This window comes from Panthera uncia, assembly GCF_023721935.1.
Source record: "Panthera uncia isolate 11264 chromosome A1 unlocalized genomic scaffold, Puncia_PCG_1.0 HiC_scaffold_16, whole genome shotgun sequence".
Lineage (NCBI taxonomy): Eukaryota > Metazoa > Chordata > Mammalia > Carnivora > Felidae > Panthera > Panthera uncia.
The window spans coordinates 76,042,151-76,065,425 of record NW_026057576.1 but is presented as its reverse complement, the minus strand read 5'-3'; the positions used below and the strand labels follow the sequence as shown (position 1 = coordinate 76,065,425).

The following is a 23,275-nucleotide window of genomic DNA, read 5'->3' as shown; positions in this document are numbered from 1 at the left end:
GGCCTCGTTTCTTGGCAAAAGATAAAACAAATGGTACTTTCTTAAGAACGTGTATAAATGTTATGGCCACATTGCATAGCCTTTTAAAAGTCTTTTTAAAAAGTCAGAGGTTGCACCTGACTTTTCAAAGAAAAAAGAAGAGCCTTCTGGTTAAATAATTTAAGAACAATATAATCACACATACACACACACACACACGCACACACACACACACACACACCCGATTTGGATTAAGGTCTATGCATCCTGTGGAACCCAAGAAGCAGGTGTATAAGTAATGACAAATCCCCCTCAAGAAGGCAAACAAACAGCCTGGAGACGGGATTTGACACAGTCATAAGGCGGTGGGTAAAGTAGAGATGATCTGTGCACAGTCCAGGTATGAACCGTAATCCAAAAGATATTTTTAATGGCTGCTGGAAGTACAGCACAAAGATGCTGTCTCCTTAGCACCACCAGGCCCCCCAGCGCATTATAAACCACCTTTCTGACTTCCTGGCCCTGACAGACGAGATCCTTGCCCCATACTCGGTTATAGCTAAAAATCTAACCTACCAAATATAATCTCACAGACTAGGTCAACATGCTTACTGCCCTATTAGTGTTTGAAAAATCGTTATTCACCTACTAGAAGGTATGTCAGGGTATGTTGTTAAAAATCACAGAGGTTTTCTGAAACTGTTGACGATAATTTTTTAATTAAAAAACATCTCGAGATAGCCACAAAATCATTACCAAAAATACTTTGACTTAGAAATCCTCAAGAACTATCAGGACACCATCAACCACATTGACAGTGTAAATTCAGAAGTATTAAGTTCATTAATAAACAAATTTAAAGAGCGTTACAGCCCAGGTACATGGATTTTGTTCGGGTGGGTTTGGTCTATTCATCCCCAGAAATTACGCGAGGGACTCTATGTGCAAGTCTGTGTTTATGCCCTTCACCGGATTCTCAAACTAAACTCTCACCTAACAAAAGACACTATAACATTTCGTAAGTACATTAAGCCCTACATGATTGCCTCAAGGAGAGATAAATGGGTGATCACAACAAACTGGCCTACATAATCCAATATAAACGGGAAAAATATTACTTTCTACTTAAAATCCTTGGAACTCTCACAAACGTGTGCCTATGTGCAAGTAAATATTCAAAATGATTAGTATATGAACTGAATTCACAGCAGAATAAAACTGAGGAGACTTCCCAGATCAACGTAAGCCACATATCCGGCTGACCCGGTTAATCCGCTGTATTTTCATTTCGGAGCACCAAGGTCGAGATAGGCCCCCTCCCCCGTTCAGCGAGACAGTCTTCAGACCAAATACACATTACCCAAAGTGCTGACACAGGTTCCTTTTGTAACCCAGCCTGCAGAGCTCTCCAAAGCTATGCTTCCATTTTCCCTCCAGGAAATATTTGTTCTCTCTAATTAAGAGAAAAGAGCAAGTCTCATCTAAGGAACGAGGGCAATTTTTCTGAGGTCTGAACATTAACTTGCTTCTTCCCATCCTACCACGAAGTCTCCAAGTTCATTTGGACACTCACAGCCTTCCCAGGGGTGTCAGATGCTGGGCAGGAGTGGGTTCACCTGCCTCGGTGACAGCACCTGAAATTTATGTCCCCCGGGACGTGTTTCTGTTTTCTCGTTTCAGCGAGTGAGTCATCGGCTGTGGCACGCGGGGTGACACCGCCGTCCCCTGCCAAGACCCCAGCCAGACTGCTGGTTGCCATTTGGTGACTATGCCGATGGGAATCTTTCTGGATATCTAGGATGTTCCATGCTAACTTGCAAAATGATTTTTCTTTATTATCAGAATATATGCATTCAGAAGCAGGGCCAAATACAGAAAACATCCTGCTGATGATTTCAGGAACCAAATCACTGAATTGATATGTGAATTAAAAGAAAAAGAAAAAAAAAAAAAACAAGAAAAGAACTGAAGAAAACTTCAACTCCTCTCTAAAACAGTCTGGCTCTCTTTCTCACTGGTGTATCTGTTTAACACTTCTGTCTGTTATTTATTTAAAAAAATTTTAACGTTTATTCATTTTTGAGAGAGAGAGAGACAGACTGTGAGTGGGGGAGGGGCAGAGAGAGAGAGAGAGAGAGAGGGAGAATCCAAAGCAGGTTCCAGGCTCTAAGCTGTCAGCACAGAGCCCAATGTGGGGCTTGAATTCACGAACCATGAGATCATGACCTGAGCCAAAGTCAGATGCTCAACCGAATGAGTCACCCAGGTGGCCCTTCTGTCTGTTATTTTAACCCCACACTACAGTTTTCCTGGGTAGGAGAGGCAGCATTGAAGAGTGAGAAATTTCACAAGTGATATCTTTTCAACAGCCTTCTTTTCTCTTTCCATAATCGATCTTAGTCTGCAGATTGAAGGACAGAGACTCTAGACATTTGCTGGGGTGGTGACCCCCTACTTCCCATGAAAGACAGCATCACTTTCATATTGAAAACCTGGAGGCTTCATTCCAATTTGACCTCATTCTCCCACCTGTCTCCAGGTGCTCAGAGGTCCCCCCACCCTTGAGAGCACCAGCTCTCTGCTCAAGTCACAGCCAAAACATAGTCCAGGCACTGCTACTCACCTGTCCACAGCTAGGAGCTGGCATCCCGCCACGTGAGTTTTTCCTCAAGGACCCCCTAACTGAGTGGGAAATATCATGGTTTCTAGCCCACGTAGACCTCATCTGCACAATAATCAAGGACCACACACTGCGCTCTGGACTAGTCGGGCAAGCGAGTCATGGGCGTGTCCAAACAGAAAGGACAGAATATGGAAACTGATCAGGGCAAATCCATTGTCATTGCTTACTGCAAAGACAACGGAGCAAACAGAAAACGTCCCTCCCATCCGGGAGTGTACGTGAACAGCGACATCCCTATTTCTAGGGAGCAACACAGTTCCCCTACTTGCCACTCCCCAAAACAAACAAGGTCACCAAATCAAAATTCGGTGGAAAAGACTGGACCGCATCTCAGGTTTTCAACATGCCGCCCATCTGCATTTCTTCAGAACCTTCCCTCTCCACAGACAGACTGCCATAAACCAGGAACATTCTTTCCAGCCACTCCCGCCACATCAGGTGCCACTCGGACAACTTTGTATGTGTCCTCTCATTATCCTCAGATCACCCTGGGCACCAACCGAGGTTCTTGGAGGAACCAGGGGGAACGGGTGTGGATACACGAGGACTCAGGATGAAAATGAGGAAGATGAACTGTCAGCTTTGGTGTCTGAAGACACTTTTGGGGAACTCGTCCAAAGTTTCTATAAGTCACTGAAGCCGAATGTAATTAATCATAAAGTTTTTAAATGTTTATGTTTAGCTCAACTAAAATATTGTAAGAACGTAATACAGTGTAAGCATATTTAAGAAACCGAAGGCTCAGTACAAACCCCCAAATCTCCATATGTATGCTTGAAACTCAAGTTTATTTACCGCATACATTTGCATGCCAAATCGTGCTGCCCAAAAAATGTGGATTTCAGAACAGGCAGACAGAAATGAATGAGTGCACAAAGGAATGAAGGGATGAACAAATAAGTAAGTTCGTAAATAAACCAAGCATATGGTCGATCTCACTCTACCTCGTTGGTCTCTTAACTTCCGTATGCTAACCTTCTATAACTTTCAGTCTATTTAATCTTAGGGTGTGTTTAATGGTGAAACAGAAAATGTTGCACAGGTTCGACTTCTCAGGTGTCCTCAGGAATGTAAACCATTGTACTCAGAACACATGAAGAACGTGAGTGAAATTTGGGGAACATTTGGGGGACTCTCCCAAGGTTCCCACAACCCCTCTGAGGTTCAAGAACCTCCTGGCCCATGGGGGGGGGTCTCTGCAGGGGCCAAGTTTGCACCAGAACTCTGGGGAAGGTGTCACTTTAGGGAAAAGTGATCATTTACAAAAAAAATGTTTTTTAATGTTTATTTATTTTTGACAGAGAGAGAGAGACAGAGACAGACAGAGCATGTGCAGGGGAGGGGCAGGGAGAGAAGGAGACACAGAATCCGAAGACACAGGCTCTGAGCTGTCAGCACAAAGCCCAACACGGGGCTTGAACTCACAGACTGACATCGTGACCTGAGCTCAACTAACTGAGCCACCCAGGCGCCCCGAAAAGTGATCATTTTAAATGTAACATTGCCAATTCAGCCGCCGGGATGGAAGTGTTGCACTGTGAGACGGGTCTAAGTTTAGGAGTGGCAAAAATTATTTTATCATGTTTTTAAAATTATGCTATTCATGATACTTTCATTAGGCTCTCCGACATTTATCTCATTTTAGAATCACATGCATGATCCTTTAGAAAAAGTTCATTGCAGTTCAGAGCATGTATTTTGTTTACAAGTTATAAAAAGTGAATAATGAAAATGCTTGTGACTTCTCAAGGTGCTGTCCCATTCCCAAGCCCTCCTCTACCTTCGACCCAGAGAAACCCAAGATGCACACCTGGGGAAGTGTGGGGGCTAGATCGTCTGTGCTGTGAGCCTGCCCTGAGGGGGCTGCCCCAGCACGGGTGGCATGTGGGCAATGAAGGAAGGAAGAAATGCCCTTCTCACACCCTGAGGACTACAGGGGGGAACCTGTGAGGAGCCAGGAAAAGGTCAACCGTAACCATTGTCCAGCTACAGGAAAGTACATCTCCCATGGGAGCCCTTCCCTTCCTAGAAGGCCATCAGCTACCACACAGAGAGGACTCCCACCTTGGGACACTTTTAATTCCTGTCTCAACACTGGATATTTGGGGACACAAAGAGTTCACAGAACAGTGATTTGGGAGCAGAGCAGCCTTGGGACCTACCTCTGTGTTCCCCAGGGTCATAAACATTGTCCTCAGATCACACTCTTTAAGGGAAGGTGAGGCATAAGAACACATGTTTTCATTACGCCACAAATAACGCTTATTTACTAGAATGGTTACACCAAGACACGTAGTAATACCACAGATTTGAAGAGCTGTGGACAAGTCTACTTACATTGACACAATAGAAGAAACATTTTCTCGTGGCCAACATAGTGTGGTCCATCATGCTGCCTTTTCCGATCAGAGATAAATTTAATGTCTCCCTAGTATCTTTTTCAAAAAGTTTGTAATTTTATTAAGTAAAAGAACAACAAATACTTAAGAGCAAGACTTTCTCTTGTGACTGTTACACTAAAAATAGCCAACCAATATCGTGAAATGGAGAAGGATTTCTACAATGATGAGGGAAAATAAATCATGGAAGTAGGGAGGTATTAAGGAAATGTATCCAGAATCCCCTCTATGTCACAAACTTTGTTCATAAGATGATGTTCTAGAACACAGCGGGTGGGGCCCGGAAAGAAACCTACTTAGAGCTACAGGAAGACTCGTGGACAGGAATATAGGAGATGACAGTCCCCAAGTGTTTGCACATCACATCTGCTATCACAAGGCAGACAGGTGATTGAGTCCACTTGGGAAGCGGGGAATCTTCAAGCTGCCGGATACTGCTGTTTCCCAGTCAGGTAAGCTACCTCCGTGGGGAAAAGAGACCCTGGAAATCATCTTAAAGACTCCTGAGAAGAGTAAGCAGACCTCAACATTGGTCTGACTGCAGTGAACAAAGTGTCCGAGGGGAGACTTCTCTTTGGGGACAAGGGCTATATCCCCAGGAAGGACCTGGACAATACAGCTTCGGATTTGCTGAGAAAAAACCGGCCAGTGAAGAACGGACTAGAAGGCCAGTGTTTCCAGTATTCTTGGTGGTGGCCAATTGTCTACATACGAAGTTATCGGAATCCACATATGGGTGCCCAAGTGGTTTCAACATGGAATTTGTCTATGGCTCCATCAGTCACTAGATGTCAGCTGACAACATGCAGTAGAGTCGAGGCCAAGTAATACTAGAAAAGTCACATACAAGGTAACTACTTTATCAGTGTTTCTATAGAAACTATTCTATATTACTTTAAAATCACACTTTCATTGTTGAAGATTGTCAACTCAATGTGAACAAGCAGCAAGTTATGAGTAAACTATAAGGGCCTCCTGCATATCTAGTGACCACACCTTGAGGTCTGCAGGAGCGCAGGCCCGTCACACCGTAAGACAGATGGGTTCAGCTGTATCCTTTGGGAAATCCAAGGAAAAGCGACCCAGCTCACTCAGCACAGGAGTCCCAAAGCCTACGTGCCTTCTGGCATCAGATCGGCCTTCGGTCTTTCAAGCCGATCAGCTCCTAAATGAGCACTCACATCTTGTTAAGTAGAGATGCTTCCTCCTGGTCCTGGGGTTTCCTCTCACGGGGGGACGTTCCACCGGCTGTAAGTCTCCTGGCTCTGCAGGAGCACCATCCCCCACCGCGACGTGAAGGAGGAGGCCCTGGCAGGAGGCTGGGGGCTCTCCTCCCCGGGGTCCCTGCTGGTCTGCTCCCAGCGCTATCTTCGAAAGGCCAACCGGGACCACCGGGCAAGCCGGGCCTCGTGAGGGCAGAGGTCAGGAGCAGCTTGCTCACCGTCGGCAGGCATCTCTCGGCTCTGTTGTCTCCTTCACAGACTCCGTGTCTTGGCTCTTAATGCCCTACTCGACTGTCTTACTTCTTGGTTGAGGATCAGACATGAAGGTGAGTGCTATTATATCCTAATGCCCTCCAAAGACCATGAAAGCACTGAGTGAAGAGCTGACATTCTCACAGATTGACAGGCTATAGGACTCCCTTCACTCTACAGGTCAAAGTTATAGTTTAGAAAAAGAAATGTCTTGGAAAGTGGATTAAACACCGACACTCTGGTCTGTGTAGAGTGATCTGCCATCTCAAAGGCAGGTGCATCGGAAGGGGGGATAAAGAAGCTGGCCGTCCACGCATCACAACTTTCCAGAGCTGACATTGCTTCCACAATAACATGTTGTTCTTGCCTATTTCACGGGATTTCTTCTTTTTCCTTTTTTTAAGTGTGTATTTATTTTTGAGAGAGAGACTGCGCGAGCAGGGGAGGTGTTGGGGGAGGGCGTTGACAGAGGATCCAAAGCAGGCTCTGTGCTGACAACAGAGAGCCCAATGTGGGGCTCGAACTCGTGAACCGTGAGATCATGATCTGAGCCAAAGTCAGGCACTTAACTGACTGAGCCACCCAAGCGCCCCGACAGGATTTCTGCTGAAGCTGATTGATACATAATGCACCTTGTGAACACAAAAGTTTTAAACTGACAGAGGTATTATATTATTACACCATATGTCATACTATATCATATGTAATAATATATATGTCATCTAATAACATATATAATACATTATGTATATAGTCTTTGTTGCTATTTTTATCATTATTCCTTTTTGCCTACTTGAACCAAATCATTTTCAACTAATCCCAATAAATAAAGCTTTAGCGTGTTTCAGTTTCTGGAGTGCCCTGACCACAGAGTGTGACCCCTGGACGAAAGCTGCCCCAGCCGGGTGGGTCCCTGGTGCGGGTAGCCTACGAAGACATGAATACCATAGCACCCCGCAGGTGGGGAGGGGTCTTCGCTGTGATCTCACTGGCGCGATACTAGCCAATCAGGTACTGCAAAGGCTGCTGTTCATCCTAATTAACTAATCATCAGCATCTCCCACATCATACCCCAGGATTTCAACGTAGAAGCGGCGCTATTTTGAATCTGGGTAGAGAAAGTAATTTTTTTGCTGTTCTGCTGTAATCCAGGAAATGGGTCCAGCATTCCAAGAACAAAAATATCATCTGCTTCAATTTTGCTTGACTTCTCTTAATAACTTGTTACAGTACATCTTATTTACAGGGATTCTTTCTTGCAGAATTCACCAAAAAAAAAAAAAATGTGGTGTGAAAGATACTCCCCTTCAGCATGAAGGGCACTCACCAACTTTAACCATGGGATACACATTTCTTATATGTTTCTGACATGATTACACATTTCCAAAAAGTGGGGGATTCATAAATAATTGAAACCTAAGTTTATCCCAGTGTTGAGACCTCTCTGAGACTTCGGAAATGGGTCTGTAAATCTACAAATCCTTAAGCTTTCCATGAATTTCAATGAGTTAGAAACACTGCAAACATAACCTTTCTTTGCAGTGTTTTGAGATTTAAATTTAGGTTTGGGTGACCCAGGGGAGAAATGAGAGGGAAAAAAAATGCGAAATTTGACTCATCTGAGAATAGTATGTCTTCTAAGTTAAACTTGTAATACATTAAATCACTTCTAATTTCCCACTAATCCCTGTCTTCATTCACTTGCTTAGTAAAGAATTTTAAAAGACAGCACTAACCCCACAAATTTACATATTGACACAGCAGCAATATTCCCACTGAAAGGGAAATATTATGCTTTCCAAGGTTCGTGTGTATATATTTTTCTGTGTGTGTGTATGTAGTCAAACATCAAGACTACGTATAAGTTTTTCCAATTATATACATTTAAGGCTCTGTTAGATTTAAATGTCAAATGGAAATTTTCTAGAAGTTTCTTTGTGCAGCCGGATTGATAATATTAATTTTTTCAATGTCAATTTCAGCAGCGTTGCCAATAATTTTATACAAGATTAATTTGCAAGACTTAGCATATTCGTATCATGCTGTGAATAATCTCCATATTTAAAGGAAAATTACAAATTAACTGATAATAAATAATTACAAAACCAAGAATCCTCACCATACCAAACCGTAAGGTACAGCCACTAAAATACAGATGATAACAACCCCCACCCTGCAGTCCCACACTGTGCTGTGCACGTGCGGATCAGTGTGCGGTGGGATTTCTAAGTGTACATTTTAACGAGGACTTCGGTACCCCTTTGTCCATGACTCTTCTGAGAGGTCCATGTTTCTTTAAGAAGCATCCATTAATACATGTTGGTTCTAGTGTTTTCCAAGAAACCGCTAAAGGCAGCAATTTTTAGAAAACTGGTGGAGAACTCTATATGGGCAACAAAGACATTCTCAAGGGGTTTCATTCAAAGACGAGCACACGTGTGAATTCTGCTTTCAATGCTGCTCAAAGTCATTGTTAGTGACAAGAACATTAACCAAGTATGCCATGGATGACTATAATTTTTAGACCATAAATAGTTCTGAAAAGCTACCGCTTACGGGCGAGTAAGGCTATGAGTCGAAATGATAACCAGAGAGACGTTTCGTCAAATAAGCCACAAAGTGAAGAAAATAGGAAGCATCACTAATCTGAAACACATCATCTAACTGGTCCTAAGACAGACAGGAACTCCTCAACAAATGTAAGTGCTTTATATATTCCTTAACAATATTCTTGCCAGATTTATCTTTTTTTTTTTTTACATTTCTCGTGCTCAAAAGGCCATAATATACCTTCAGTCCAGAGAGAATGCATTTGTATCTCCATGCATGAGATATGATTTGATTAATTCATCAATGGGTGCCAGTCTGGGGAGAGGGTTTAAATCTCTAAGAAAGAGTCAATAAAACCCTTTAGGTAAAGTCATTTGTTCAAACGAAATGTTTTAATGATAGTGTAACTTGGGTGTCATGCTGGGTTACAAAGCATCTGTAAGAGGGGTGCCTTTTAAGTCGGCTCAGGACTAAGAGTGCAGACCTGTGTCCGTCCATCCTACCTGCTGTGCTCCTCTTGGCTCTGGAGGCAACAGTTCATGGTATTCACCAAAAAGCTAAACAAACGACCGAACAGGGATTTGGCCAAGAGATCTCGGTAAAATTCAGCCATCTGTACTGTGTGTCGTCGAATGATGGTGTCTCCTAGGACAGCAGAAAGGAGAGGAGAGAGAAGAACGAGGTTCCCCTCATTTAGAAGCAAACAACACCGTGCATGTCACATAGCCTCACACACCAAAAGATGTTCGAAACATGTGATAACTCTAATAAATGAGGTCTCTTAAAATGTTTCCCCAAACGAGTGCCATGTACGTTGCAATCTTACTTGCTACAAACACTGAGCACAGCTTCTGACCCCCATGCAGGCTGTGTAATTTCCTTTCTGTTAGGGAACCAAGGGTTGGCAGGGCCCCTCTTAACAAGCATTCTGATAACAGCTCACTGGTTTGACTATGAATCCTCCCCAAGGCATCTGGAAACCTGGCCATCGGGGAAATCAGTCCTATTTTAAATATTTTCAAAGACATGGTCCAGCTAACCACAATGCGAGTGTGGAGTTTGGGAACAAGTTTGGGCCTTCGGGCAGAAACGTTTATGTCATTCTCTAAGACGTGGGGATCCAAATCTTGAGTGATAAGGCTTTTAGAAGAGAGTAGACTAGAGAAGAAACCAAGAAAAAAAGGAATCAGTGAGGAAGATGTGGAGCTGAGACTATGATAGCTGCTGTGCTCCAGCGCAGAGAGGAGCAGGGGGTCCAGCATTCAGACCGTGTGGCCGCGGCCAGCCTGGCTAACCTGTGCCACTAGTCTGATCAGGGAGTTAAGTAATAGGACGAGGGCTGTGTGAAATGACACCCGAGAGTTTGATCGGTGGAGATGCAGACTCAGGAGGAGAGCTGCTTCTGAGATAGGCTGAGATAAAAGGAAAAAAAGGGGGGGGGCGCCTGGGTGGCTCAGTTGGTTAAGCGTCCGACTTGGGCTCAGGTCATGATCTCACAGTTGGTGAGTTCAAGCCCCGCATGAGGCTCAGCTTTCGGCGCAGAGCCTGCTTGTGCTTCTCTCTCTCCCCTTCTCTCTGCCCCTGCCCTACTCACGCTCTCTCTTTCCCTCAAAAGTAAATAAACTTTCAAAAAATTTACAAAAGAAAAAAAAGAAACAAAACAGCAGGTAAGGAAGACTCCAGGACCTACAGGTTCAAGGCCACCAAGATCAACAAACTAAGTGGCTACGAGAGCAGGTGTGCCCTTGCTGATATCATAGAATTAAGGTCCCTGGAGTCAACATGATGGAGGGTGCTGGAAGGTGAGTAAGGACAGGAGGACAGTGTAAGCAGAAAAACCTGCCTGTAGTAAATTCTAGATATTAATGGTGAGTTCAAGTTTTCTTTAGAAAGTCATGAGAAATGATGAATTTGGAGAAGTGCAAGAAACTTAATATAATTGGATGCAAGGGCTGGTACAAAATGGCTCAGAATACAGCCTAAGTTTGGTGGGCCCGAATCATAAAGGCCTCCTGGGCCAACCCAAAGAGATGAGGTTCGCTCTGGAAGGCCTGGGAGCATCTTTGAAGGGCTGATGTCCATGGATGAAAATCCTACTTGCAGAATATGATTCAGAAAGACTATTCCTGAAGCAGTGTGGAAGGAAGCCAAATGAGATGAGACCAGACAAAAGATGAGAGACAATGCCATTCGGTGATCAAGGGAAGGAATGATATATTGAGGCAGCGGTGATAGAAATAAAGAGAAGGCAATGAGAACAGGAGGTATTTGTGGAGTAGAGCCGGCTTGTGTCTGGTCTAGTCGGTGGAGGAGGAGAAGGAAGAGGTAACTGAGTGAACAATGGGCAGATCCATACAGTTCCGGAACATGGGGGAACTCTCTGAAGACAAGGCACAAATGATAAGCCACATACCTAAATACCTCCAAGGTAGGTCCAAGAGGAGAAGCAGATAAAGACAGTGGTGATTAGAGGAAAAAAAAAAGACCAACTGGAGGGTGAGTCCTTAAACTTCCGATACGAGGAAGGGGGGGGAAGGTGCTGATGTACGGGGAATCACCAAAGGGCATATAGGAAGACCACTGTGTTTGCCCACTGCATAGACACACGTACGGCATGGAGATTCCCCGTGTCCACACGTGACACGTAGGCGTGACAGCACTGGGTGCTAATTCCCAACAGGCCGTTTACTAGTGATTTGACGTGCAAAGCTATTCATCCTCTTTGGATCTCAGTTTTCTCATCTGTTAAAGAAGCAAATGGCTAGGACCCCTTGGCAGCCATTTGTGAGGATTTTAAAAGTCTGGCATTTACGGCCTGTGGCACATTCCCATCAGTTTTTAAGTGTCCCATAAATGGGAGCGATGATTAGGACTTAAAACGTAGAGGGTATTGTGGCATGACATACACAAATGGTTCTGACAACTCAACTGAATAGATCCTCTTGGGCTCATGACTGGATTTGTCTAAAATGACTGACTGGCTAGAAAGGTGACTGTTTCATCAGAATGGTTTCTCAAGAGCTTCACGAGCTTACAAGGCAGAGTCATAATTGCGTGAACAGATGAGTTCATAAGGCTTTCCGCGTTTGGCATTCAGTCCGTGGGGGCAGTCACCGGAGGTGGGGAAAGGCAAGGCGGCATTGACTTTCCGTGCCTCCAAGATGGCCACAAACTGGACAGAATGAACGATCAGAGGAAGGTAAAGCTTACCTTTAAAATACTGGATATCCGTTGTTAAAGCAGATACCAATTCATCAGGTGACACTTGCAACAATCCAGCCACTGAAATGAAAGCCGCGTTGAAAAAAATCAAGTTAGAATGTATATATTTTTGATGGCAAGAACACCCTACTTTAGGGCCATCGTTGATAAGTTTTACATATGAGGAACTGTGGGTATTAAAGAAAACTGAACGGCCACTTTAATTATCAAAGTAAATGAGAGCAATCGCTTGGAGTTATCAAAACATTACTGAGTTGGTTGGGCTCCTGTATTAAATCACAACAGGTTTTTTTTTTTTGTTTCCCTCCTCGCCCTCACAGATGGCCCTGAATCGTTCTCCCAGTCCCTGGTTAAATTACTTTGATATGAGGTGAAGATACGATGTTCACTGACAATCTGTGGTTTTAAGGTATTTTGAAAAAATCTGGGAGTGACTAACAAGGCTACTTCAAAGGGGAGAGAGAGGTTTTTGGCAAGACCTCTGAAGGGAAGTAATTATATTGTTTAAAATGTGTGGTTAATAACATGCCCCCAAAATACACTGGGCGGCAGGGTGGGGGTGGAAAATATTCAGAACGACATAAATAAACCCCAGGATGCACCTAAAAATCAGCTCTGTAAACATGGTGGGAAGCCTGAGAACATAATGTGCCCACTGCTCTTCATTCCCAAAACCATTGAAAAGAAAGAACAAAGTGGATACAGCTCTTTTATGATTTTTTTTATTATTATTTTTTTTTCCTGCTCTATTCTACTCCCGAAGAAAGCCTTCTTCCCCCTGCTTTTCTGTACTGTGTCTCCATCTACTGGCAGGTCTGCAAAACTGCACACCCACGAGGTTAGAGAGAGATGTGCTCCACTGACCTTGTTCCAGAAGCTGGAGGTCAGAGACAAACGCGGAGTTGGCCTCGGTCAGAGCAGTGAATCGAATGTCTCCAATGTGCAATATTGCTGCTAGGATCACAAACAGATTCTCTACCTCCTACGCGTTTTAGAAAAACAGAAAGCGGAGAGAATTGCTTAGAAGAAAAGATAAGACAAATCCTTGAAAAACCTAATAGGTTAAAAAAAAAAAAATCAATGCTGTGAACTCCGTTAGTGGAGCTGGGATTTTTCAGATCCCGGGGGTCTGGTGAGAGAACTACCAACCTTCCGCTCAAAACCAAAACCTCACAATTCAGTGCACATTTTGTCTACATCAATGTCTCTGTTCCTTAAACAAAAAAAAAAGGCGGGGGGGAGGAAGTGACGTTCTGATATAAATCAACAGCTTCTTGACAAATCTCATAATGAAAACTGGATCACCGTGTCCTGAGTCTGGCTGGCTGGACCTCACCGGGGCCAGATCGCCCGCATCCTCCCAGAGCTGGATGCGGAGGCGGCTTCCTTCCAGGATGCCTGCTATATGGTGCGTATCTCTCCCAGTTACCTCCCCTCTGAGATGGACCGAGGCTATGATGACAGAACTTTTCACTCCTGCTGGAAAATTCAGGAAGGCACAATACAAATATCTATGCCTAGATTAAAAAAAATGCTAATTGTGTTTTTAAGGTATTTTGAGGAAAACAGAAAGAAATGGATGTTTGGCCAGAGCCACCTTTGAGCAGAAGGTAGAAGGAAGTAAGAGAACATTTGTTGAAAGACGGTATCTGAGAACGTGGAACTCTGCATAAAGAAAGAAATCAGACCTTAAATCTGGCTCGTGGACCGCCATTCCGTGGCAAGCATGAAAAATCAAGGGAAAGCTGTAGGCTAAAAAATACACTTCTCTAGAAGAACAAATATTTAGTATAACGACATCAATAGTAAAGCTGCGGGGCGCCTGGGTGGCTCAGTCGGTTGAGCGTCCGACTTCGGCTCAGGTCATGATCTCGCGGTCCGTGAGTTCGAGCCCCGTGTCGGGCTCTGTGCTCGGACCTGTGTTCCAGCTCGGAACCTGGAGCCTGTTTCAGATTCTGTGTCTCCCTCTCTCTCTGACCCTCCCCCATTCATGCTCTCTCTCTGTCTCAAAAATAAATAAATGTTAAAAAAAAAAAAAAAAGAATAGTAAAGCTGGTTAGGTTCCACATTGGGCAAGTGACATAGTCTTCAAATCCTCATTTTTCTAGTCTGCAATTTCGAAATAAAGAGCTGCTCCCTGTGAAAAGTTACTAAGAATAGGTCTTATTCACTTTATAAATATATAGGTGAACATACAGCCCTGGGGACTTCCATGAATTTCCTCCAGATCTTCTGGTTTTCACCACAAAGTATAATTCTATCATCTTGAAAGTGAGAACACGGACAAGGACGCTCTCTAAGTAATTTTTCGGGTATGATACTGTAGGATTGTGGCAATACTTAAAAATGGGCTTGGTAACCCACAAATTACAGATGACGGTCTCAAGTTTTATTCAGTTATGCTCGTTACAACAACATTTTACTTCTTACTCGACCTGACAACTGCTTCCTCCCTTTTCTAATAAATCCAGTAACTTCTCAGTAGCTTTTCCAGCGCCTTGTGAGGTAGGGGCTCTGCAGATGGGGACAGGAAGGCTTTGTCCTGACCTCAAGGATCTCACAGCTCAGCAGTGGAGACATAGTGTGACAGTCGGCCACACTACGGATTACCGTGTGTGGAATCTTCTGCCCTGTGAGCAGAGGCCAGGGACGCTGCCCCGTGTCTGCCTGGACCCAACACCAATCCCCCGCCGTCCCGCTGGCCGGCGATGGCAGTGATGACAGAGGTCGCAGGTGGAGGCACCTTAAAGGACAAGTCTGGATTCAAGGACCAGAAATAACTTTCTTCTAGCCTTACTGAACATGATCTATCCTCATAAGTGCACTAAAATGTCCCCATACCAGACATCCTAAAGGATCACAGTGAAACAATTACTTTCATGTCTTTGTTAAAAGGCACACATTTCTTTCACCAAAGAGGCTGTTAAATTCTCTCTTAGCTACCTCAGGTGGAAAGCACATTTTGGTTGCCCTGCCTTTGAGAATCAATCATGGATTTTTAAAGCCCTGTTTCCAGGCAACGGGCACTTTGGTAGAATGGTTCCTTACCCACCTGTCTATGCCAGTTTCCTATAAGGAAGCAGACATTTTAGGCACAGAAGAAGGGGAAAAAATAACCTAAAAGTACAACTGTAGCAAGTCCAAGGACAGAAACCTGCAAATAGGTTAGGACTTGCTAAAAGAAATATACAGATCATATAATTAGGAAAAAACAAAAAACAAAAAAGAGCAACAAAAAGATACCATATGATTTATGTTGCTAGAATTCCCATCTCTGAAAGGGGCAAGGGTGAAGTGGCCAGAGCTGTTTCATTTAGGGAGAGTCCCCATTTCCTTATCCCTCCCTCCCCACCCCTTCCTAGACCTCCGTGCCCTGTGGGCTGTGTCTATGTGGACTAGGGTGAAAAAGAAAAGAAGCAAAGACCCAAAGTCATCAACTTACTGCCCTAAGAAAAAGGACATATTTAAATCTATGACTAAATCTGGGTTTGGCCACTCCAAAGTTACCCATGCAATCTTACATTCCTTGCTAGTGAGGAAGTCCCCATAATTCAAAATTACACCAAACTGAACGAGGAGGGAACAGCTACTGTGTAAGGGAAAGACAACTTGGAGGGAATTTTGAGGGCACTCCAGGCTTAGCTCGTTTCACATCTCTTGTCCAGGAGACCTGTGGTGTCCAATTCGGTTAACCACACCACACAGGCTACTTAAATTTAAATGAATTAAAACCAAGAAAAATTAAAAATCCGTTTCCTCATTCACACTAGCCACATTTCAAATGCCCACTGGCCACACATGCACCTGACCTATATTGTGAAGCACAGATCAAGAACATTTCCATGACTACAGAAATTTCTACTGTAGAGTGGCGGTTTGAACCTTTTAAATTGTATTTTTCAGCTTCATAATACCTGCAGGTGTAACTCTTTAAGAATAAGAACAAGCTTTACGTTGCACAGAAAACTTTAATGAGAGATTAGGTTACTTTTCAAAGTGATTCTTAGTAGCAAACAGTTCCTTGCCTTTGTTTTCTCTAGAACTGGTCAATGCAAAGTTCTTTGATCTGTTTTGCTCTCAGGGTTCATCTGGTCAAAGGTCTCCTTGACCACCTTCTTGAAAACAGACGCTCCTCCTCTATTTGTCTAAACAGTACCTATGACCCTGGACCCCGCGTTCATGTCTACCCCTCCCCCCCACCACCCCGAGAATGTACATTCTAGGAGGCACAGACTGAGTTCTGTCCTCTGCTGAATCATGAGTATTTGCAACAATATCCGGAATATAATAGGGACTCAGTAAATGTTTTTGAATGAAAGACTTGTGTAAATTAGGACAAGGTCGGTTTTCTCAGTGAAATATTTTATGATACGACTCACCATGTTACTGAAGCCAACTACATTCAGGGCTTGTTTCAAAAGAGCAAATTTCTCCCTGTTCACAGAATGCTCTGCTGTTGATACGTCTTCTGGTAGGGACTGGTTCAAATACCTGTTAGGATAAAAAAAGCACACAGCCTTATAGCTTGGCTTGTGGTCAAACTCCAGTGGTTAAAAGTCACTTCCGCCATATTTGGTCTCCAGAATAATAGAAGTCACCTGGACGTTGCGTGCCCTGTGTTTACAAGGCTTTGATACATAATAGCACATGATGTTTCAGGAAGGAAAAAAAAAGTTCTTGCTGTACCAGAACCTATTTACACTGTTTTACTTGGTTCTCACCTTACCTGCACCCTTCCTACCGAAAGGAGAAGGTCACAGGTGTTTTAGGCATTTCATATAGAAACCTGGTGGATCCTATCACAGGCTTTGTAATTAATACTTTTATTAAAGATTTTTAATTTTGAGTAATTTATTATTTCTTCTGGCCAATATCCTTTAATCATGCAGTGGCTGAGTAATTTGTTGATTTATTGCTCTCATGCAACAAACACATAGGGATCATTTCCCAAATACACAGCTGCGGGGGATATAGGTATAAAGGACACGTATAAAGTTAAAGGGCTCATCCTTGGCCACTCAGCAACAACAAAAGCAAATGCATCCCTGTGCTCAGGAAAGAGAGAATATAATATACAATATACAGTATGCAAGCAGAATAATGGAGCTGAACAAGAGGTGTTTGTAAGTGTTCAGAAAAAGGACGGAACCCAGAGTGGATAAAAGTCTACAAGACAGGAAGAGGCTTCCTTTCCAAGAGCCAATACCTGAATAAGAATTTTCCAAGCAAATCCAGGACTTAAGGGTGCCCCTGGAATACTCAGCAACATGTACACAGGTACCCAGCGTTGACTGTGCCTGTGGTGTATACAGGAGCTCAGGTATGTTGGCAAAATGGTAGCCACGGGTGAGAGAAGCAGAAATTGGTGAGGTTGGAGAAGTAGTCAGAGTTTTGTCTCTCTTGCAAAAGAGCTTCCCTTAGGTCTTAGAAATGATGGGCAGTCCTAAACGTCTTAAAACGAAGAAATGGCACGATCAGATCAGTGTTTGAAAAGTGTTCTGACAGCCCAGGAAAGGTTACCTGGAAAGGGCAAGGGTGCTGGGTGATCCAGGGAGACCAGCAGTGGTGAAGAGGAGGGGAGACAGGTGCCCTGGAGGCAGGACTGGCAGGATGAAGGGACAAACTGGAGACAGAGGAAAGAGAAGAGAGAGGCATTAACGAGGTTTTGCAAGATTATGTCTCAGGAAACAGGGTAGAGCGTGAGCTCATTGAACCAGAGTGTTCTCAGCAAGAAGGATATGTTTTTGAGAAAGTCTTATATTTTATATTGGTCAGGTTGACTTTGAACACCTTGTTGAGATTCCAGTAGGATTCCAAAAAATAATTGGCTGTAAGGACCTGACATTCAGAAGAGACTAGAAAATAAGATCTGGAAGTCATCAACATGCAGATGACCAAACCCTTGTGACTGGATGAGCTCACCCCAAAGAAGATGCTAACATTTTCGGGATGAAGAAAGAACTGAATGTTCAGGAAGGGAGTAGGAAAATTAAAACAAGCCAGAGCCGTCCAAACAAAAGGGTAACATTTTCAAGAATGATTGATAGTGACAGAAAAGAGACCGTAGACACAAGGAAATGGGTGGTGGTGTGGGGAAAGACACAGACTGCTGTTGATGGTGGGGCTGTGAAGACTTCTCTTCCCTCAGTGCTAGCTCTGAAGCATGCAAGTGAGGGAGTCCAGCCTCCTGGGGTGGGGACTGGGAGAGCCTTCAGAAGATTTCCATGCTGAGTTGGAAGCCCACAGAAGATCTTGGATGGAAGGCTGACAGAAAGGGAGGTGTAGGGGGTCTGAAGAGCAGAAAGTTGCTAGAAGAGGGGCGCCTGGGTGGCTCAGTCAGTTGAGCATCCGACTCCGGGTTTTGGCTCTGGTCATGATCTCACGGTCATGAGATCGAGCCCCAGATTGGGCTCTACTCTGATGGAGTTGGCTTGGGGTTCTCTCTCTCCCTCTATTTCTGTCTCTCTCTCTCTCCCTCTCTCTCTCTCTCTCTCTCTCTCTCTCTCTCTCAACATAAATACATAAAAACATTAAAAATAAAGTTGCTTCTTAGAAGGGAAGAGGGTTTGGGAATGCAGCACGGTGGAGGGCATGCCTTCCACCACAGAAGGGACACGGCCTCTCGATATGCCAGCTGAGGTGACAAATACGGGTCCAAAGGCTGCTGGCATCTCAGAGCAGCAAAGAAACCAGCGCTTTGAGGCTTCAGTGTTTCGAGGAAAGGAAGAGGTTGGGTCTAGATGACTAGGCGCCACTGGGTGGCGGAAGCTGTAAGAATCTGAGGTATTTGCTGTGGAGACAGACATGACTGCCAAGCTGGGAGGCCCCGGAAGCCAAGTGGACGCTGTGCCGGGCCCGGAGGGAGCTGGAGCCCAGCTCACGTGGTGCACGCCCCTTCTCCAGGGGTCTCCTCCGCTGTCTGACCTGGGATGGCTGGGTTGGGGCTGGGGCAGTAGAACAAAAGGTCAAGGTCAAGGTCATCAATACTAGTGAGGAATTGGGTGGGATGGTCAGTCATTTTACCCAAAATGTGCAAAACTTTAGTGACTATAAAGGCTTGATTAAAGATAGGAAATTGCAACCGCTGTCGACTCCTCTGGTTCCCACCACAGTTTTCCATCCATCTTCCTGATGCCCTCTTTTCTCTCCCACTTACTTGTTGATCATCACAGAGGCTACTACTCCACTGTTCCATAAAAGAGACCGATGAACCTCCTTCAGAGGACTATGGGCTCCTGCTGACATTATAGAGTCAAATGTGTGAAATAACACCATTTTAAAATTCTTAAAAAATAATCAGTTAACAAGCCCTACCTATGGGCATTTCAATATTTCTTTAAGCCACCCCATCCCCCATTTTTCGTGTCCTTATGGTAGAGAATTTACAGCGGCTACGACCTGCTCCGTGAAGCAGTGAGAAGAACCAGCATTTTCACTTCTGCTGAATTCTGGATGGAGGAAGCCAAGTGAAATTAATCTTAGTAGTTGCAGACTGGGCTGTTAAGAATGCAATGGTCCAGGAGAAACTCAGTCAAAATCGGATTGTAGAGGACAGTTTGCCTGATGGAGGAATGATGCTTTAAGTTCAGTTGTATGTTCCTCTGTGGCTTGAAAACTTGATGGCATGAAAATGACCAAAAGAAAACTAGAACTCAGTGTCTTCTATATGACTTCAAAATTTCTCCCACTATTCAATCATGTCCAGGATGATTTCACCAGAAATATAGTTCTTAGCTGTTTACAAAACTGTATCTTAAAATGGAAAAGTACAGGGTGGCTCAGTCGGTTGAGTGTCCAACTCTTGATTTCGACTCAGGTCATGATCTCAGGGTTCATGGGATGGAGCCCCACATAGGGCTCTGCACTCACAGCACAGAGCTTGCTTGGCATTCTCTATCCTTCACACTATGCTCCTCCCCCACCCTCTCTCTCTCTCTCACACACACACACACACACACACTCTCTCTCTCTCTCTCTCTCTCTCTTTCTCAAAATAAATAAACTTTATTTTTTTAAGTTTATTTATTTTGAAAGAGAGCTCAAGCATGAGTAGGGGAGGGGCAGAGAGAGAGGGAGAGACAGAATCTTCTGTCAGCACAGAGCCTGATACGGGGCTCAAACCCACAAACCATGGGATCATGACCTGAGCCTAAATCAAGAGTTGGACGCTCAACCGACTGAGCCACTGAGGCGCCCCTCGAAATAAATATACTTTAAAAGATTAAATAAAATAAAACGGAAATGTCACTATCAGAAAAAAATTAAGGTTTATTTTTTGAAGATTAAAAGTACTCACCTTCCCTTTGACATGATTTGTTAATGAAACCACACACAAGCAAAGAGAAATAATTGAAAAATACGTCCAGGAATATATTACAACCAAGAATCTGGAGGTTTAGAATCAACTCTTATTTGACCCTTTATGATAACATTTTTTTTTTAAGTTTTTGTTTATTTATTTTGAGAGACAAAGAGAGGAGGTGGGGAAGGGCAGCTCCTTCACACTGTCAACACAGAGCCCGATGTGGCACGCCATGAAAGCGTCTGATTCAACTTTTTATGCTCGGACTCCAGGCACGATATGTGTGTGCACACGCACACATCTGTTTGACACACATGTGCACACGCCTAAACCATATTTGACTTTAATTTATGAAACGTCATGAATACATACGAAAACTCTGTACTCATGAGAACACATTTAGCTCTCAATAGGACTGCAGATAATTCTACTAACAGTCCCGCAGAAAGGCAAATGACTAAATGAGGCCAAGTTAGAGGTTACACATCTTGAGTAACACTCTATGCTAGTTCCACTGTTCAATGGTGGGGGAAAGAAGTGAAAAGACATATTAAACAAGGGAGATGAGGGAAAACAGGAAAAGATTACCCTTATTTTTACCATGTGTTTAAATGTGGATTATTTAGTAGATAACTCCATTGTCTCTGAAGCAGGTAGGGACAAGCTGATTTAGCAGGTCAGTTATGTCCAAAAGTATATTAAGTTATATGGCAGGCAAGTTGTATCCAGCCTGATTTCTGGAAATAGCAGAAATATCCCGCCAAGGAACAGATCAAGGCACCAAGTTTTTCTGAAGATGCACTTCCTCAGAAAAGTCTGTCTTTACTAAATGCACTTAGGTTTCATTAACAACAAAAGGACAAAAGCACTGCGGAAATTAGGTAGTCCCATTTTGTGGAAATTTTGAAAACACTGTTATCAACTATATGAAGTGATATTTTTCAATAACTTTAAATCCTTGATCATAGGTGTTGTCTGAATTGGTAACTACAAGGAGACTTGTGAACTACTGCTTCTCAGCAGACCTTGACTCTGCCACTGTCCCTATTCATTTCTTCCCCCCAAATTTCTTTTAAATGTTTGAGAGAGTGAGAGAGAGCGAGAGCACTCAAGTGAGAGGAGCGACAGAGAAAGAGGGAGAAAGAGAATCCCAAGCAGGCTCTGAGCTAATCAGCCCAGAGCCCAAAGCGAGGCTCGATTCCACACACCAGGAGATCATGACCCCAGACACAATCAAGAGCTGGGCGCTTAACCAACAGAACCACCCAGGCGCCCCCCTTCTCTCCGAATTTTAATAGCTAGTTAAGCATGGCCAATCCTTCTCAAGGCAAATTCTAGGAAAACTAACTTTCTAGGTTCCTCATTGATGAATCATACAAAAGTCCTAATTGGTGTGAAATGTGTTACTTGATAATGTTCCATTAAACGGGACTTTAAAAGTAGGTCAGGTACCATATGTTTTCACTGTTACGTGGATGCTGAGAAACTTAACAGGAACCCATGGGGGCGGGGAAGGAAAAAAAAAAAGAGGTTAGAGAGGGAGAGAACCAAAGCATAAGAGACTCTTAAAAACTGAGAACAAACTGAGGGCTGATGGGGGCTGGGAGGGAGGAGAGGGTGGGTGATGGGTATTGAAGAGGGCATCTTTTGGGATGAGCACTGGGTGTTGTATGGAAACAACAATAAATTTCATATATTTAAAAAAATAAATTAAAAAAAATAATAAAAGTAGGTCAGGACAGAGAAGCAAGCAACCCCAATTCTTGTCTTCACAAAGCTCAGCATCCAGACCCCAACGCCATTGCGTGCTCCATAACTTCCACGACCGATACGCAATTTTACTTTCCCTTGGATAACTTTAAATCACGAAGATGTATTTTTTTCTCTCTCCACTAGTTTAATAGCCTCAGGAAAACAAAGTGGAAAGACAGAGGGAGAGATGGCAGATTGGAGGTATATTTTCTCTCTCTTTTTTTGTTTGTTTCATATTCTCCAGTTTTCCAAGAATCAATGGCTGTTACGTGTCACCAGGAAAAAATATCTCTATAAAACCATGAATTAAAAAAAAAAAAGGAGCATAATTCTGTAGGGATTCATCCGGTTTGTTGTGTATATCAATAATTTGCTTCATTTTATTGCTGAGTAGTATTCCACAGTATGAATGTACCAGTCTGCCAGACCAGTTGGTCATTTGAGGAAAATACAGGTTGTTTCTAGTTTGGAACTATTATGAATAAAGCTGCTATGAACATTCCCATGCAGGTTTTGGGGTAAATGTAAGTCTTTGTTTTTCTAGGCTAAATGCCAACGAGTCCAAGAGCTCAGTAATAGGGTAGTTTCGTCTTTAGACTTACAGGAGAGTGTCAACGGCATCGCTCTGACACAGAGACCACGAATTCAAGGTGATGGTGACGTGATCTGAATATCAAATACAAACAGTGACTGTTTGCAAACAACCCACTATGGAATTTCAAGGGCCTGTGTCCCCGCTCTGGGACCCGGTACCTCCTGTCTCCCGCTGGTGCCAGGCACATTAAAATAGCAAATGTGCAACTCGTAAATGAAAGCATTCTGGAGATGCCATGCAGGGCATAGTGATCACGGAACTTCAAAACTTCACAGTTGCTAAGAGACTAGATGTTAATTGTTTTCACCACAGAAAAGA

General features: G+C 43.6%; 1 protein-coding gene across 1 annotated transcript in view; it reads right to left on the bottom strand.

Moving 5' to 3' along the window:
• The window catches only part of MYO16 (myosin XVI), a 458,605-nt gene that overhangs the window by 204,196 nt on the left and 231,134 nt on the right, over nucleotides 1–23,275 (bottom strand). Inside the window, exons 16-19 of the mRNA XM_049647209.1 lie at nucleotides 16,688–16,799; nucleotides 13,173–13,290; nucleotides 12,297–12,368; nucleotides 9,590–9,731 (exon numbers count right to left, since the gene is read on the bottom strand). Coding sequence (XP_049503166.1) covers nucleotides 9,590–9,731; nucleotides 12,297–12,368; nucleotides 13,173–13,290; nucleotides 16,688–16,799 — 444 coding nt within the window. The remainder of the gene's footprint in view (nucleotides 1–9,589; nucleotides 9,732–12,296; nucleotides 12,369–13,172; nucleotides 13,291–16,687; nucleotides 16,800–23,275) is intronic.